General features: G+C 38.1%; 1 protein-coding gene across 1 annotated transcript in view; it reads left to right on the top strand.

The window, feature by feature from the left end:
• LOC116895850 (serine/Arginine-related protein 53-like) overlaps positions 1-19,770 on the top strand; it is a 305,438-nt gene that overhangs the window by 71,194 nt on the left and 214,474 nt on the right. Inside the window, exon 4 of the mRNA XM_032896959.1 lies at positions 15,214-15,387. Coding sequence (XP_032752850.1) covers positions 15,214-15,387 — 174 coding nt within the window. The remainder of the gene's footprint in view (positions 1-15,213; positions 15,388-19,770) is intronic.

The following is a 19,770-nucleotide window of genomic DNA, read 5'->3' as shown; positions in this document are numbered from 1 at the left end:
CATCCCCACCCCAAATATAATTGCTGTTGCTGTGGCTATTTGAACTATTTCAGATTCCCTTTGAGTAGATTCATGTGGATTGGACTAAAATATTGGCCACCGTGGTTTTTTGTTTTTTGTTTTTTTTTCAGTTGTCTTTTCCCTTCTTCTCTCCATCTTTCTTTCTGGTGCTGAGCGTTGAGCTCAGGACTATATCCCCCAATCCTCATTATGATTTTAATGAGGAATTTCAAATAGCAGATTTATTAACAAACTTTTACCTTTTAACCTACATATTTACAAACCTTAGGCATTCATTAAAATGATACATAATCTAAGAAACCTTTGTGTAGCTGTGACTTATGGTTACCATGTAGTTATATTTTACAATTTCAAGTCTTGCTTTCAAACTTCCTTAAGATATTTACTACATGATGACTGTATTTCCAGGATTACTGCTCTGGTACTAATGTCTTATGTGGGAGCTCTCTTTAATATAGTGAATGGGATCACTATTTCTCCTCCTCAGTGGTATTTGGGGATCTCATTGATTTGCAGGATATTTTTTATCCCATGGCATTGTATCACATGATTTATAGATTAGAACACAAGAAGTGATCCCTACGGCCGAGTTGTACATTCTCCCTCTCTGTTGGTTACCTCCTGCTTGGTACAATGCCTTGCAAAATCTTGCTATCTTGTCCTTTAAGCTTCAGCATCTTGAACTTAGCAAATCCTTCATGTTTTAAGTTTTTCTGCTTTGTGGTCTGGAACTTAAGGAGGGAAGTTAATTGGGGGTGCTCCAAAGTTCCTTTAATAGATTGCTTTTTATGTGGGGCTTATAGAATGGTACTGCTTTGCTGAAACGTTGTTTTGTTTTGTGTGTGTGCTTTTCTAGCATGTACATATGTGTGTGTACATCCAGAGGTCAGAGGTCAGTCTTGATTGAGGTCATCCTTAGTTCCACTCTTCCACACTCTCTATCAAAGTTGCTCACTGAGACTGGAGCTACTTCGGCTAGATTGGCTGGGATCCTATTGTTTTCTCTCCCCAGTGCCATATGAGTAAGGGGTGCAGGTGCCTGCAGAGGGACCACATGCCCCCAGAGCCGTCTGACATGCGTGCTGCATTCTCTGCACGTGCTCCAACTAATGGGTCATCTCTCCAGCCTCATGTCTGGCTTCTCAGTACTAGTTCTGGAGCTTGACCCTCAGGCCCTCAATCAGGCTTACACAGCAAGCACCTTACTGTGTGAGCCACCTCCTTGGTCTCTAAGTCACTCTCTTCTGTCCTTGTATTTGTGTTTTCAGTGGGTTATTTTCATTTAATGGCAGTGCTTATAATTGCACCACTGATGTGTTTTCTCTATCATTTCCACTGACACGTTAGCCATCGTGTTAATCTTTTTGACGAGCCAGCTTTTGTCTTTCTTAATCTTCTCTTTTCTTTAATTTTGACTTTCTTTCACTAACTTTGAGTCTAATGTTCTGCTCTTTTTCTAATTTCTCATGAAAGATGATTGATGCTTAACCTACTTGCATTCTCCTCTCTAACATGTAGATTTCACTGTCTTTTCCTCTTAACCTTACTGTAGCTGTAACTGTATCCTATCTAAATTGAAATGTCATATCTTCATTTTCATTTAGTTTAAATATTTAAAACTTCCCACTGTGATTTCTTCTTTTTAATGAGTTAATTTCCAAACTTTTGGAAACCCTGTCAGTCTTTTGTTTATTGTTTTCTTTTTACTTCTCTTCAAATAGAACATTTTCTGTGTTTTGAGTATGTTGAGATTGTGGTTGTGGCTTGCAATATGGTTTATTTTATATAATATTATCATGAACATGCTGATAGGAGTAAATACTGTACGGTACTGAAGAATGGTAAAGTAGCTGGATTCAAGCATTTATGTAGTCCCTTGTCTTTGTCTTTTGTCTGTTACCCAGAGCTCACATGCTCGTGTACAGTTAGAATTCTACCTCAAAGATTCTTAGTGAAGCTATATATATACATATATATATATATATATGTATATATATACATATATATATATATAGTGTTGGCTATGTTATTATGTGTTGCAAATTCAGACTTTTTATTCTTTTGTTGTGGATTGAACATCCCATCATGAAGTAATGACCTGCTTTACCTCTCTGTGTCTTACTTGGGGTCTCCTTTAGCATATGTTGCTATAATTCAGGATACTTCTTTTTGCTTATGTCTGCATGATATTTTTTCACACTAAACCTTTCTTTGATTTTATTTTTCTCTTTCATCGTGAACATTGTCTGTTCTTTTTCATTATTTAGCTCACTGATTAATTATGTTTATGACTAATATCCTTAAATTTAAATCTACCATCTTACTCTTTGTTTTTTGTTTGTTTATGGATGTTTTTCTCCATTTTTTTTTTTTTTTCGGAGCTGGGGACCGAACCCAGGGCCTTGCGCTTGCTAGGCAAGCGCTCTACCACTGAGCTAAATCCCCAACCCCGTTTTTTTCCATTTTTAAACTTCACCCACTCTTTTCATTTTATTTTCTTTGATCCTTTAAATTTGCATTCTTTAATTATGCTTTGAATGATTTATCTAGAAATTGTAGACATGTTACTGACTAGCAAAACTTAGTACTGATTTACTTTGATTGCTGTTTGTTTGTTTGTTTGTTTTTAAAGGACAGTTTGCTATGTGTGGTATTGAAGCACACATATTTCCCCCTTTTGAGAGCCTCAGGAAAATTGAAGTCATTGTTTTGCTGTGCAGTTTTAGTGGAGAAAGCTGATGCCAAATTGATTCTTTTTCCTTCTTAGTGACTCACTGATTCAGAAGTCTTATTCTGTCTTTACAGGGAAGGCATGGCAGAGGTAGATGGCTTGTATCACCACACCCAGGAATTTGGGAAAGGAAGTGCCCCTGCTAGCTATCTTTAAGTTCTCCCTGTGTTTTGTGTGCCCTGTTGACACCATAGTACCATTGAAATTTAGGGCAATCCTTTCTGCAAATGCCCTTTCAGATTCAGAGGGATGCATCACATATCTATGAGGTGGTGCTTCTTCTTTTTTTTTTTTTTTTTGGACTTTTGAATATTATTATTATTATTATTATTATTATTATTATTTAATCTTTTTTTTTTTTTTTTTTTTTTTTTTTTTTTTTTTGCAGTCTAGTCATTATCCTCCTCCTGGTCAGCTCTCTGTCAGCAGTTCCTCATCCCATTCCTCCTCCTTGTCTCCAAGAGGATATTCCCATCCCCATCCTACCAGACCTTCCCACTCCTTGGGGCTTCAAGTCTCTTGAGGGTTAGATGCATCTTCTCTGACTGAACCCAGACCAGGCAGTCCTCTGCTGTGTATGTGTCGGGGGCCTCATATCAGGCTGGTGTATGCTGCCTGGTTGGTGGCTCAGTGTCTGAGAGATCTTATGGATTCAGGTTAGTTGAGACTGCTGGTCTTATTCTGGGGTCACCGTCCTCCTCAACTTCCTCCAGCTTTTCCCTCATTCAACCACAGAGGTCCCTGGTTGGGTGTTAAGTATCGTTGTCTGACTCTGTGAGCTGCTTATTGGGCCTGAGGTGCTTCCTAAAGTAGGTAGACAATCAGAATTCACTGCGTTTTCAGATGCTTTGATGGAACTGTCTTTGTAGAGGCTTGAGTTTTACCATTTTGTTTATTAGTTTTTCTTTACCACCAGCCCACCAATGTGCATTTCCTTTCCAACAGTGTACAAAATGTAGGTCTTTAAAAAAATTAATTCCCCTTGTTATGGTTTTAATTAGGTTTGATAAGGAGTGGAATTTGATCCCCTTGTTTACAGTGTCATCCTTACATGAAATCTATCCTAGGTTTTATTCAATATGTATTATTTAATTTTAATTATAATTTTTATTTTATAGTAAATGTTATTCTTATTTATAGCACTTAAGGACTCTCTGAAGTACTGAAGCTATTTTTTGAAAGTCAAAATATTAAGGTATCTGTTTTGATTACATGTGTTTAGAACTTATTAGCCAATTAAACTTGAAAAATTGGCTTTTGAGGGCAGTAATTCATTTTATGTAGAGATGTTTTGGTTATTCTTCTTCTTCTGTAGATATTGAAAGCATTTATCTGGTATAATAGGACATCTTGCTGTCCATTTATTGCTTATATATTGTGTGTTCTAGAGTCCCACATTTTTTACCAAATGGTTCTTTGCTTATAATACATCTCCATATTGGCTTTTGTACTCCAGAGACTTCTAGAGTGATTTATCAGAAAGATACTTATTTAAGGAACTGGGGACAAATGACATTTTAAATGCTAATATAGTTTCCTTTCTCTTTGTTTGTTTGGTCAGAGTAGGATGTCTTTTTATTCTGATCTGTTATTTTCTCTTGATGAGACTTCAGATTTGTTACTTACCTCCAAACAAACTCAGTCACAGGTCTAAGATATGAATCGTATCCAAATTTGTGTAAAATAATTCTTCTGATAAGCAGCTTAATTCTTTGAAAATCTGTGATTTTTTTTTGTCATTTAAAACTGTATTTTATAACTTTACTCTGCCTCTAGTTTTGCATTTGGTATCATTGTTCCATGCTAATTCTTTGTAATATCTTTATTTTGTGCAAATCGTAAGCAAGATTAAGAAGCTCCTGTAACATTGTATACTGTAGTGTTTTTTAAATTATTATATTGTTTAATTTAATGTAATGGGAACACTAATGTAGAGGTATGCTTTTGCCACCCTAGTTTAATATGTCACACAACAAGGTAGGAGAGTATTCTAGAATACCTTGAATTTTTTGAGTATATGCGGTGAATAATGAGCAAGACAAGTTTGGAGAACCTGAAGGCTTATGTTTTCTACAGCAGGGTGTTTATGTCCGGGGAAACCATGAGACAACTTTGAAGCTAGCTGAATTTTCTTAATAGACTGGCGAGGTTGAGGTTAGTGTGAGAAGAAAGGTGTGGAGGGAAGCTGGGTTGGTAGTAACTGATAGAATAGCTGCGCACAGATTCTAGTGCTCTCCAGCGGTCATAGCACACTTATGATCTGTTTTTTAAGGGCAGCGCCAGTTGAACCCTGTTTTCCTGGGATAGTACCTTAACTCCCAGACCTGTGGTGTTCTCAGTAAGGATGGTAGGTGATAGTGTCTTCCAGGTGAGAGCAAACACCAGGTCATTTATTTTGTTATTGAGGTTTCTTTCCTATATAATAAACATACAAATAGATTTGGGTAAGCTGTATGTTGAACTTAACATCTCAAAGGTTCAGAATCAGAATACAGCTTTGTTTTGTTTCGGTTGGTTTTGGTTGGTTTGGTTTGGCTTTCAAGACAGGATTTCCTTATGTAGCAGTGGCTGTCCTGAGCCAGCTCTGTGGACCACTCCAGCTTCACATCCACAGAAATCCACCAGTTTCTGCCTCCTGAGTGCCCATCTAAAGGCATGTGTCACCCCTGTCTGACTAGAATATTGTTTAATTGCATTAGCTATGGTAGAAGATAAATACTTCATATGTTTCTGACACACATGATACAGCCTTGAGTTACTGCCTCCTCAGTGCTTCCCTTCTGAGTCATATGGCTGTTACTGCACAATTGACCTAAGTAAATAGTAGCTTAAGGTAGTTAACATCACTCTCATTTTACATTTAAGGAAACAAGAAGAGATAACTTATTTGAGAAAACCATTATTCAAGGAATGCTTTATTTTAAACTTAATATCTGTCTAATTTTGAGTACATTACTAACTGTATATATATTTCCAGTGTAGTAAAAATACGATTTTGCCCAAATGTACATCAACTATACCTTCAATGTAAACTACTAATGACTACATATATTTTCTTCCAACAGTATTCTTAGAGAAAAAACAAGCAAACTACAATAAATTATTAGACATTTATTCAAAGTATAAGGCTCCTAAAGTGTTTTTAGAGTTTAAAGTAGCTTACCTATCTTTAAATTGTTTTTGGTTAAAATGCATTAATTCTATATGTTATATTCATTATATGTTAGTTAACATAAATTATATACAAATCCAATTTTTGATACCTATACATGAATTAATATATTTGTTAGTATATAATTCTGTATTTCAATTTCATTTGCCAATATCTATGCATTAGTGTCATATTTAAAATATACCAGTATCTTGAAGATTCTCTGTTTTTCTCTAATACTTTCAATCTTAATATTTAGTTCTTTGATCCATTTCAAGTTGAGTTTTGTATAGGACAAGAGACTGTATAGGGGGTGGGGGTTCATGCTGTAATCTCCTGTGCTTAGATAACTACTTTCCTAGCAGCACCCTTGGGAAGGCTTCCTCCATTCGTCAGTGTATATATGGTACCTTTGTCAAGAGTTACTTTGGCTGCTGATGGCTTGTTTCAGGGATCACCGTTATGCTTCCTTCACTTGTATGTCTGTTTTTATTCAAACCACACTGCGCTACTAACTGTACAATGTGGCTATGTCTTAAATTCATATTGTGATATCTCTAGCTTTGTTGAAGTGTTTAGAATTTTTTGATTTTGTGTTAATTTTTAGAATTTGTTTTATAGCTTCATGAAGAATGTTATTGGCAGTTTGACAGGGATTTCATTAAATTTGTAAATTGCTTTGTGGAATGTGGGCATTTTAACTATTCTTCTAGTATTTGAACATGGGAAAAATTCAGTATTTTTATGACTTTAATTACATTTAAGAATTTTTGTAATATTTATTGTAAAGTTCTTTTACATCTTTAGTTAAATTTGTTTCTGGATTTTTATTTTATAGCTAATGTTATGAGATTACTCTTGAGATCTTCTCAGCAATCTCTTTGATGTAGGAAGATGCTACTGAGCCATTTAGATATAAATCTCAGAAGTAGAGCATCTTCCTAACATTTGTAACAGCATGGGTTTGATTCCAAGGACGACCGAAAATAAAATTAAGTGCTACTGAGGCATTTTGTTTTGTTTTAAAACTGGGTCTTGGTATGATAGCTCTGACTACTAAAACTCACTGTGTAGTAAATTTCCCCTCAACCTATTGGTCTGTGTGCATCAACTTCCCAAATGATGGAAATAAAGGTTTATGCCATCATGCCTGATTACACTGAGTTTTGTATGCTAGTTTCGTTTGCTACAACATTACTGAATTCTAGTTAGTTCTACTAGATTTTTTTTGGTGAAGTTTTTCTGATTTTTCTACTTGTAATACTGGATTGTCTACAAATTAGGATAGTTGGACTTCATCCCTTTTTTATGTCCTTTATTTCTTTCTCATGCTTAAATGTTATTAAAAATAAAACTTCTGGCAATATAGTCACTAAATGTCATAAGACCAGACATCCTTTTCTAGATGCCCAGGGTCTAGATTTTATAATAGTGATTTAATCATGATGAGATGCAGATTCCGGCCATTTCTACCAATCTGTTTTAAATTTCATTCAATATATTTTTTAATGTGATTTCAGTTCTAGAATTCCTTTTTCCCCTCAGAGTTTTCTGTTGTTTTTATACTGAGAGTTCTGTTTTATATTCATTGAGGGCATAGTTGTAAGTACTGTTTAAAACCCTGGCCTACTAAGTCAAGTCTACCATAGACTTCATCTCCATTCACTTTTTTTTTTTTTTTCACTTCCCCCACCCCAAGATTGGAACATGTTTTACAGCTTTTTTTTGTATTTGTAGTATATATAAAGTCTTTCTACTGGGCAGGAGGGAGATCATTCTGGTAATAGTACGTCTTCTTCTCAGTAATATCATCTTAGTCTTGTGTCAGCTGGACAGTAACTTGGTCTGAGGTTGCAGAGGTCTTGGCTTGTGGATCCTAGCTGACATTTTGGTTCCGTGTTTTTATTCTTAGCTGTTTAGTCTGTTGCTCTCAAAATTATTTAGGATTCAGCTAGAGCTTTGATAATAGTTTATACATAAAAAGTTTGAATATCACAGAGCTGGGCATGTAGATCAGTGGTAGAACACTTACTTAGAATTTTTGGATTTCATCCTTGACTTTTTCTTTTAGCACTCACCTTTCATCATCCCTGTTGCTGGTTGGGCTTTGGTTGTTTTTCAATCAGAAGTGTTCCTGTTGGAGCTTATGTGTTCTGTGTGCACGGTCTGGGGTTCACCCACAACATTTGCCAGTTACTTTCTGAAGGATTTGTGTCCTCTGCACCCCACCTTAAGCAAAGTCTAGTTTTTGGCCACCTTAATATAGCTGGTTTAGTTATCTGTAGGATTGTGTCTACTAGAGGACATTCTTGTCAGTACTCTAACCCAGACCTGAGTCCATTACTTCTTACACATAATTTACCATAGCTAACAAGATCACTCATTTTATATGACTCACAGAGTGGGTCTTACGGGCCTTACAGGCACATTGAAAAGATAGAAATAATGGCGAATAGGTTAAAGAGATTTGAAGAAGGAACTGTTTCTATAGATGATATCAAATACATTTGTTATATTAGTTGAAGAGACTTAAAACATTGTTTGAATGCTTTAGACTTTACTTTTTACTAAATGTGGTGCTGTTTATCTGTAGTTCTACATCTCAAGACACCGCTGCCCAGGAGGCCGAAGCAGGTACTTCAGAAACATCCGATGAAAAGAAAGCAAACAAGGGAGCTTTACTGGCTAACACTGTGTGCTTGTGTGTGTCTGGGTGCTCTCTTGTGTAAGCACATGTGCAGGCAAGCAGCTCATGTTAGGAGGGCTTATTCAGTCATTTTCCTAATGTATGTTTTTGGGAGAGAGTCTCTCACTGATTTTGGAGCTCACCATTTTCCTAGACCAGCCAGCAAGGAGGTCCTTGGAATCTTACACTCAAGACTGAAGTTACAGATGCTGCCCAGCTTTTCATGTGAGTGCCTGCGTCTGAACTCAGGCCCTTATGTTTTCACAACCTGCACTTTACCCACTGAGTCATCTTCCTATCCCCTGTTTGCTTCCATTATTCTTCTTAGCATGAAAAAAACTACACTTTAGAAAGTTTAGGTACACAGAATGTTGTATCTAAAGTCATATGTTGTGCATAAAGTTAGATGATAAGTTAATATATCTATAATCATACATTTCTTATTTTTCTTTTTCTTCTACCCACATACATGGAGATGTTTCCTTAGAAAATTTACATTGTAGAAGTATAGTATTACTGATTTTAGTTACTAAGATTATATTCTTTTTACTTGGCCTACATGATACTCATATTTATTTACATCCCGGATGTTGTCCGGCCTCCCAGTCTACTACCCAGAGTTTCTCCCCTTTGCCCTTTGCCTCTGAGAAGGCAGCCACCCCTACTCCCCCCAGTATTCTCCCAACCTTGTGCATCAAGTCTCTATAGGATTGGGCACATCTTGTCCCACTAAAGCCAGACAAGGCAGCCCTCTGCTACATATGTGCTAGAGGCTTCAGACCAGACCATATATGCTTTTTGATTGCTGGTACAGTCTCTGGGAGCTCCTAGACGTCCAGGTTAGCTGACACTTGTTTTTCTTGTGGTATTGTCATCTTCTTTAGGGTCTTCAATCCTTCCTCTAAGTCTTCCGTAAGGGTCCCCAACCTATGTCCAGTGTTTGGCTGTGGGTATCTGCATCTGTCTCAGTCAGCTGCTGTGGGTAGAGCCTCTCAGAGGGCAGCTATGTGAGGCTTATGCCCTCAAGCACAACATCGTTAATAGTGTCAGGGATTGATGCTTACCCATGGGCTGGTCTCAGTTTGCCCAGTCAGTTTCGCCATCCCTCAGTTTCTGCTCCATCTTTGTCCCTGCATTTCTTTCAGACAGGACCAATTGTAGATCAGAAATTTTGTAGGTGGGTTGGTGTTCCCATCCCTCCACTGGGCGTCCTGTCTGGCTAATGGAGGTGGTGTCTCTAGGTTCCATATCCTTACTGTTGAGCATTTTGACAAAGATCACCTTGACATCTGGGAGCCTTCCTCACCCCAGGTCTCTGAGACTTACTAGAGATTCCCCCCACTTCCCACCCTCAGGAGCTCCATATCTCCATTTGTTCTCCTGGCCCTCTGAGACTTTCTCCTGTCTCTCTCCATACCTGATCTTGTCCCACTTTCCCCTCCTCACTCCTTTTCTATGCAGCTCCCTCCCAGTCTTTTTCCTCCCTCCCTCCCTCTCTCTCCCTCCCACTGCCTCTCATGACTATTGTGTTATCCCTTCTAAGTGTGATTCAGGCTAATATTTACTTAACAGTGAGTACAAACCTTGCATGTCCTTTGGGTCTGGGTTACTTTACTCAGGATTCTAATTTCTAGTTCTATACATTTGCCTTCAAAATTCACAAGGTTCTTATTTTTAATAGCTGAAAGTATTCCATTGTGTAAACGAACCACATTTTCTTTATGCATTCTTTGGTTGAGGGTCATCTGGGTTGTTTCTAGTTTCTGGATATTACAAATAAGGCTGCTACAAATATAGTAGAGCAGGTGTCTTTAGATATGGTGGAACATCTTTTGGGTTTATGCACAGTAGTAGTATAGCTGGGTCTTCAGGTAGAACTATTTCCAGTTTTCAGAGAAAATTATCCATTTTGTTTAGATTTTCCAATTTTGTCAAGTATAGGCTTTTGAAGTAAGACCTAATGATTTTTTTGAATTTCCTCAGTTTCTGTTATTTAGATACTGTTTCTGTGCCTTTTAGTTAGTTTGGCTAAGGGTTTGTCTGTCTTGTAGATTTTCTCAAAGAATTAGCTCTTGGTTTTGTTGATTCTTTGTATTGTTCTTTTTGTTTCCAATTGATTGATTTCCTTGAGTATGTGGACTTTCTATTGTTTCTGTTGTTGTTGAAGTCCTGCCTTAATTGTGATCTGATAGGATGCATAGGGTTATTTCAATCTTCTTGTATCTGTTAAGGCTTGTTTTGTGTCTGATTATATGGTCAGTATTGGAGAAGGTTTCATGAGATGATGAGAAGAAGGTAAATTCATTTTGTAGAAGACAGTAAATTGTTTTTGGGTGAGAAGTTCTGTAGGTCTTTGTTAAATCCATTTGGTTCATAACATCTGTCAGTTTCATTGTGTCTGTTTAATTTCTGTTTCGATGACTGTCCCTTGCTGAGAGTGGGGAGTTGAAGTTTCACACTATTATTGAAAGTTTCATTTGTGAATTGTGGGTGCCCTTGCATTTGGGGAGTAGATGTTCAGAATTGAGAATTCAACTTGATGGATTTTTCCTTTGATGGGTATAAAGTGTCCTTTCCCATTTCTTTTGATTACTCTTGCTTGAAAGTCTACACCAATAGCTACACCAGCTTCTTTCTTGGATCCTTTTGCTTGGAACACCTTTTTCCAGTTCTTTAGTTTGCGGTAATGTTTATCTTTGTACTTGCGGTGTGTTTCTTATAAGCAGCAGAATGAGTGATCCTGTTTATATATCCAGTCCGCTAGCTTGTGTCTTTTTATTGAGGAATTGAGTCCATTGATGTTGAGAGATCTTAAAGACTAAGATTATTAGTTCTTGTTATTTGGTGTTAGAGGTGGCATCATGTGTTTGTGATTCTCTTCTTTTGGTTTTGCTGTCAGATCACTAAATTCTTGTGTTTGCTTGGCTTTACTTGCTCTCTTAGTGTTGGAGTATTCTTCTAGTATCCTCTCTTGGGCTGGATTAGTAGAAATATATTGTTAAATTTGGTTTGGGCATATAATATCTTGATTTCTCCATCTATAGTAATTAAGTTTTGCTGGATATAGTCTGGGATTGCTTCTATGGTCTCTTGAGTTCTGAAAGACATCTGTCCAGGATCTTGCAGTATGTAGTTTTTGCTACCCCACTTTAAACCCTGGGTGGAGCCCTGCCCAGGTTTCCTCAGATCCAAGGATGAAAAACACACACACATACACATTAACTTGTTTTCAACCTACCTTACTGGCTCAATTGTGGAGTGCTTATAATCTCCCTCAGCTAATGTGCCCTTCCCAATACTCTTAGCTTAGCACAGTTTAACCTGCCCTTAGTTTAGTTGCATTCCCCCCCCCAATTAACCTTTTTTATTAATTGGATATTTTTCATTTCCATTTCAAATGTTATTCCCTTTCCTGGTTTCTGTCTGTAAGCCCCCATCTTACCCCCTCACCCTCTTCTATAAGGGTGTTCCCCCTCCCCAACCACCCACCCCTCCCACCTCCTAGCCCTGACATTCCCCTACACAGGGAGGTCCAGCCTTGGCAGGACCAAGGGCTTCTCATTCCATTGTTGTCCAGCAAGGTCATCCTCTGTTACATATGCAGCTGGAGCCATTGGTCAGTCCATGTGTACTCTTTGGGTAGTAGTTATTCCCTGGGAGCTCTGGTTGGTTGGTATTGTTCTTAGGGGGTTGCAAGCCCCTTCTGCTCTTTCAATCCTTTATAACAGGGATCCCGTTCTTCGTTCAATGGTTGGCTATGAGCATTTGCCTCTGTATTTGTCACACTCTGGCTGAGTCTCTCAGGAGACAGCTATATCAGGCTCCTGTCAGAATGCACTTCTGGGCTTCATCAATATTATCTGGATTTGGTGGCTGTGTATATATGGGCTAGATCCCCATGTGGGGCAGGCTCTGAATGGCCATTCCTTTAGTCTCTCCTCTAAACTTTGCCTCCATATCCCCTCCTATGAATATTTTTGTTTCCCCTTTTAAGAAGGAGTGAAGCATCCTTTGGTGACTTTGGTCGTGTTTCTTGAGCTTCATGTGGTTTGTGGATTGTATCCTAGCTTTTGGACTAAAATACACTTATCAGTGAGTGTATACCATGTGTGATTTTTTTTTTTTTTTTTTGGTGATTGGGTTACCTCACTCAGGATGATATTTTATAGTTCCATTCATTAGCCTATGATCCACATGAAGTTATTGTTTTTGATAGCTGAGTAGTATTGTGTAGATGTACTACATTTTCTGTATCCATTCCTCTGTTGAAGGGCATCTGGGTTTTTTACAGCTTTTGGCTATTATAAATAAGGTTGCTATGAAAGTAGTGGAGCATGTGTCCTTGTTATATATTGGATCATCTTTTGGGTATATGCCCAGGAGTGGTATAGCTGGGTCCAATTTTCTGAGGAACCTCCAGACTGATTTCCACAGTGTTTGTACCAGCTTGCAATCACACCAACAGTGGAGGAGTGTTCCTCTTTCTCCACATACTCACCAGCATCTGCTGTCACGTGAATTTTTGTTCTTAGCTATTCTGACTGCTGTGAGGTGGAATCTCAGGGTTGTTTTGATTTGCATTTCCCTGATGACTAAGTATGTTGAACATTTCTGTAGTTGCTTCTTAGCCATTCATTATTCCTCAGTTGAGAAAGTTTTGTTTAGCTCTCTACCCCCCCCTTTTTTTTTTTTTTAAATTGAGGTTATTTGATTCTCTGGAGTCTAACTTCTTGAATTCTTATTGGATGTGGGATTGATAAATATCTTTTCCCAATCTGTTGGTTTCCATTTTGTCCTATTGACAGAGTCCTTTGCCTTACAGAAGGTTTGCAGTTTTATGAGTTTCCATTTGTCAATTCTTGATCTTAGAGCAAAAGCCATTGGTGTTCTGTTCAGGAAATTTTCCGCTGTGCCTATGTGTTGGAGGCTTTCCCCTATCTTCTCTTCTATTAGTTTGAGTGTATCTAGTTTGATGTGGAGGTCCTTGATCTTCTTGGACTTCAGCTTTGTACAGGGAGATAAGAATGGATCTATCTGCATTCTTCTACATGCTGACCTCCAGTTGAACCAGCACAGTTTGTTAAATAAGCTATCTTTTTTCCATTCAATCATTTTAGTTCCTTTGTCAAAGATCCAGTGACCATATTTGTGTGGGTTCATTTCTGGGTCTTCAATTCTATTCCACTGATCTACCTGTCTGTCTCTGTTCCAATACCATGCAATTTTTAATCACGATTGCTCTGTAATTCAGCTTGAGGTCAGTGATGGTGATTCTCCTAGAAGGTCTTTTACTGTTGAGAATGGTTTTTGCTATCCTCAGTTTTTTGTTATTCCAAATGAATTTTCAAATTGCCCTTTCTAATTCTTTGAAAAATAGAGCTGGAATTTTGATGGGGATTGCATTGAATCTGTAGATTGCTTTAGGCAAAATGGCCATTTTTACTATATTAATCCTGCCAATCCATGAGCATGGGAGATGTTTTCATCTTCTGAAATCTTCTTCAATTTCTTTCTTCAGAGACTTGAAGTTCTTGTCATACAGATCTTTCACTTGCTTGGTTAGAGTCACACCGAGATATTTTATGTGCTCTCATGGTGGATCTCTCTTTGGATAGTTGGTGGAGAGAAAGTAGGGTCTAGTCTGTGGGCTTAGGAGTGGGAGTGCTCCTGGGAAACTAGCTGTCTGAGGGGGGGGGGGCGGTCTTGGGTCCAGAGTGATGTGGGACAGATGGAGCTCTGGGCGCAGATGGAGACCATAAAACTATTTGTTCCCTCTTTAGGGCTTCTACCTGTTTACCTGTGTTTTCCTGTATTTCTTTGAAGGGATTATTTATGTCTTCCTTATAAGCTTCTACCATCTTCAGGAGATGGAGTCTAAGCTCACAATCTTGCTCTTCAGGGTATTAGATTTCCAGGGCTTGCTGTAGTGGAAGAGCTGGGCTTGGCTTCTGTTGACTGTGTTCTTGCTCTGGTTGACTGTGGTGTTGGCTAGGCTGGATGACCCAGGTTGTGGCAGACCTCCCAGGAGGCTGTTGAAGTGTGTCGTGGGTTAAAGCATGCTTTATAGGAGGCACAGAACAGTGGGGTGGTGGGGTGTCATCGCAGCAGCATATTGATCTGAGAGAGCAGGTGGGATGTGGACCAGAAGGGAGACTGAGCTCTGGCAAGGCAGGGCAAAGTCTGCTTATGCTGGTTCTGTGTGGTTCCAGTAAGTACGTAGATTGGGGCATGGGTCTTACCTGTTGTTCCTGGTCACAGTGAGCCTACTTGGATCCAGGCAGGACTGTGGGGTGGGGGGATAAGGGGGTGGTGGTGTGTTGCTTGACAGGTCCTTGAACAAGGGTGGAGGTGCAGACCCACATGATAATCTTTCATCCTGTTATTTGTATCTCAGAAATTTCCTGTTTTTATATTTAGATTGAACCTTAATATCCTTCAAAATTGACACCATCTATATATCTTTATATAATTTTTAAAGAGTAATCATATGTAGGGAATCATTTATAAGCTTACTTTACACAATTAATTTTGGGGCTAAGAGTTGAAACTGAGTAAAGTAATATTAGGTCAATTGCATTTTAAATTCAAGTCAGGCTAAATCTTTAATAAATCTGTTTATTGTAGGTCCAGGTCAAGACCTCGTCCACGCTCACATAGTAGAAGCAGTGAAAGATCCAGTCACAGAAGAACTCGTAGTAGGTCCAGGGACAGAGACAGACGTAAAGTTCGGGACAAAGAGAAGAGAGAAAAGGAGAAGGATAAAGGCAAAGACAAAGAGGCGCACAGCATCAAACGCGGGTGAGTTGATGGAGTCAGTGCGGAGGACTAACTCCACAGCAGTAAGCAAGCTAAGTTCTCTCTGAGGCACTTCCTGCACCCACACTGGGTGAATTCTATTAAAAGGAAAAGAAGGGAAGGGCTTGCCAGTATCTTGCATGTTTCTTGAAATATATTTCTCTAAGAAATTATTAATTTAGTTATAATAACAACATGGAACACTTTTTACTTAATTCTATTTATAAGTAATTTCTACTGCATCATTAAATTTATTTTACTAGTGGTTCATTAGATGCCTTTTCCAGATGACTTTTTAAACTGTATAGGTGAAGAAAGAAGAAAAGACCCCAGATTATTATTATTAGGATGGATATTGTAGTCCATTCTGGATATACAAGTGTTTGTGCTTGTGCCATGTAACCTAGGTGCTTCTACATATATGAGAAAGTAGCCCACATGCTTATGTTGTTCAAGCTTAAGAACCTTTGCCTTTAAAAATCAACCCAGTTTAAAAATATCTATGATATACTTACTGGTAGAACTTATAGTGTACATCTATAAACCACAAAGCAAAAGAAAGGATAACAGTTGCAAAGCTAGATACACTTTTACCTGGACTATCTGAATGATTCTAGTATGAATTCCTTCTGTGTGTTAAGTTGCTTTACTCATTTCATTTGCCTGCTTTGCTTGTGTTCAGGTTTAGAGACTGCAGTAGAAACTGGAAGAGTGTCATTGTAGGGATTAGCAGGCAGCTGTCTTTCTTTACAGTGTGCTGCGGATGATCAATATGAGAGTTTAAAACATTAACCTTAAACATTCATGTGTAGAAGACATGTGAGAAGACATCTTAATTACAACAAGCCTCCTGGTTCTCCGGCAGTTACAAGTTTTGCTTTCTTCTAGTATTTTCCCTGAGGCTTAGGTGGAATAGTTGAGTTGTGGGTGTCTCATTTGGGGTTTGCCTCTGAATTTTTGCCCCTTGTGGGTCTCTACAGTAGTCTCCATCTACTGAAAAAAAATATCTTCAATGAGGGGTGAAAGCTGCACTTAATTGTGGGCATACATATAAAAACTTAGAGTAAAACGAGAAATTATACTAGTGAAGGGAAATGGCAGTAATAGGTTCTTTTCCAGAGTCTATGATCTTCCAGACACAGGTATTTGACTAGGTTTACAGTATTATGCACGTATTTCTTCCCATTGAGCAGGACTTGAGTCCAATTAGATAGTCGTTGGTAACCGCCAAGATAAAAGTACCATTATTACACCATTTATATCTCAAATATGAGATTTTAAAACATTAACCTTAAAAATATTACATTTATAACATTTGATTTCTAAGAAAAAACTGTTACTGAGAGACAGTACTCAGAAACTTGTAACATCATTAGGTCTCACACTTGGAACTTGGTGTGATGATGCTAACTGTGTATCCCAGCAGCTTCACTCCAGTGTCTCCCAGCCCACCGGATTCACGTTCTAGATATTTGTTGATTTGGTACAGTATTGTTAGAGCATGAGGTCATTTAAGATATGAAGAAGCCCAGTAAACTTCGTTTTATTAAATGAATTAACATTGGTATGACAGAGTGGGCTTTGTTATTGAAGTAGTGCATTCCTTCTGAAGTATTTTCTTGACTTGTATTTATCTTTTTGCCATGAGATAATAAAGAAAGGCCTTCTAGAAGCCAGCCAGCCTTTGACTATCTGGCCTCCAAGCTCTCAACAAGGTTCTATTCATTTTAAATGATCAGATCTGCAGAATTCTACCACAGCTGCACAGAATAAAGCAAGTCATCGAGTACGGCACTGCCATGTTAATTTGCGTCACATTAGAATTCATGTGGAACAGTTAGTTTTCCTTAAATAACCTGCTCAGTGGAAGGTTTTCACCATTATGACCTTACTAGTGCCTGAGTAGGCAAGACAGTGTTCTAGGTTAAGCACTGAGGCTTCTGGAATATTTTGCTCAGATATTTGAGCTTAAGTTTACATTCTAATGATGTATTATAACTTTTTGAGTTTAATTCTTTCTGAGAAATTTGAGAATTTCCCACTGATTATGCAATTGATTCTTCTATAAAATGGGGATTTGGTACTTTAAAAGCTGTAAATGTAAAAGCAGTGTATAATAAGAACACTGTTACAATGTAATAATCATAACTTAGGGGTATGTTACAGATCTTCCTTGGCAGCTTTCCAGCATTTGTAACTTTGAGTTCCATGTATAAATTCCTGTTGATAGTGTATTTTTACCTCTACCTGATGTTTGGCAGAAGATGTTGGAAGTGATTTGGGAAAGCTGGACTCTGAGTTTTGACAGCAGTTGCATACTTAGAAAGCCTGTCATATTTTTTCTTACCTCTTATTTCTTTATGCAGCAGGAAGTCACTTATGCTAATTTACTCCAATTTGCATATAGGTTATAGAGTTCTGTGGTGCAGAGCATGCTTAGAACTCCTTTTAAGTGTCTGTTTGGATCAAAGCAGGGCTGTGTGATAGCTGTTGTCTGACACCAAGCTGTGTGGTGTTGTTTTCATTAAACATTTATCACACTTCCAATGTGACAGCAGGCAACTTTGTGCCAGGATAACATGTTTTCATGCAAAATTTATTGAAAAAGATGAGACTTTGTAAAGAGATCTTGTTGCCTTTCACCAGTGGCGAAGGGTAAGTGTTAGAAAGTAGTACACCTTGAACACGTGTCATTGTAACAAAAAGAAGCTTTGTACTGGCAGTTTGTTAAGCGAGTAAATAAAGCTATCTTATAGAAGTGTATGCACTGGACTCTGCTCTTTCAAATGATATTCCTGTTCATTGATTTTCACAAGTATGGCCCATTATTATGTTTGTGTTATAATGAAACATCACTACCCTGTTCCCACTATGTATGTTTGAGTGTTAGATTTAATTCCACTAAACCAATTTGTCAGTTTTTCAAAAAGATGAGGTTCAGAAAGGGAACTATGACATACTATGACATAAAAGATTAGCCCGAAAATTAGGGGACAAAAGTTTCATTAGTTATCTGTTGGCTTACATCTTTCTCTTACTCATTATGTTTAATTGTAACGTAGTTTCTCCAATGTAATTTTACATGGAAAATGCCTGATGACGGTTTTAATGGCAGGAATTGTAGGGTTGTTTTTTTTTTTTTTAAGGTGATTGTCTGGACATAAAAAGCCTTCCTAATGCTGTGACCATTTAATACAGTTCCTCAGGTTGTGGTGACCCCAACCATAAAATGATTTCATTGTTTCTTCATAACTGTAATTTTGCTCTGTAACGAATCATAATGATAGGCAGGATATGTAAGATGTACCTCCAAAGGGATTGCAGTCCACACGTGAAGAACATTTTAATGAGAAAGTAGTTTTATTTCCCTTTTGAATGTCACAGGAACCTACTAAATGAGAAATATATGAAGAAACTAGTTGAAAGATACAAATAAAGGCCTTTTGAACTTCTCAGAACGCTTCATCCTGAGAGCTCTAGAAAATTTCATGTGACTCTTTGCATGAGGTGTAGCAAAAGTTATGTACAAATTCAAATTTAAGAATAAACAGAGGGGACCAATTAAGAGCACTGATTGCTCTTCCAGGGGTCCTGAGTTCAATTCCCAGCAACCACATGGTGGCTCACAACCATCTGTAATGGGATCTGATGCCCTCTTCTGGTGTGTCTGAGGACACCTTCAGTCTACTCATATAAAGTTGTAATGTAATAGAAGAAGCCTTGTGCATACACCTGTAAAATCTACAAGCCTTGAAATTGTGGTTTCATGCAAAATCATGACTCATAGAAATACATAGGAGTTTTGACAAAGACATTCTGTGACTAAGTCATTCATAAGAGTAGCAGTGGCGTGTCACAGGAAGTGTATGTAACTGACAAAGCAGACACATTTGAACAACAACAGGAATTTGGATATGAATTGTCTAACAGATCTGAAACTGGTTTCTTCTCTATCACATAGTGAGATCTTTGCTTGACAAATTCTATTTGCATATTTATCAAAAAGTGTTACTTGTATTCATATCAATTGTCCATAATTTATAGTTTTAAGATAGCTCAGAGGAGGAAAAAAATGACCAAAATAGGATAGGATATTTACTAATCTGTTTTGATCATCTCAATATTTTAAAATCTTTCCTGACAAGGCCAGTTATCTTTTCCCTTCCCTCCTTCCTTCCTTCCTTTCTTCCCTCCCTCCCTCCCTCCCTCCCCTCCTCTCTCCTCCCTCCCTCCCTCCCTCCCCCCCTCCTCTCTCCCTCCCTCCCTCCCCCCCTCCCTTCCTTCTATCCTTCCTTCCTGATACAATATAAACTAGGCTTGTGTGGAATTCAAGATTTTCTTTTTCAACCCTGCCGCAGTGCGGGGATTATAGGCATGTGCTACCAT

Source organism: Rattus rattus, chromosome 3 (assembly GCF_011064425.1).
Source record: "Rattus rattus isolate New Zealand chromosome 3, Rrattus_CSIRO_v1, whole genome shotgun sequence".
Lineage (NCBI taxonomy): Eukaryota > Metazoa > Chordata > Mammalia > Rodentia > Muridae > Rattus > Rattus rattus.
This window is presented reverse-complemented; position numbering and strand designations above follow the sequence as displayed.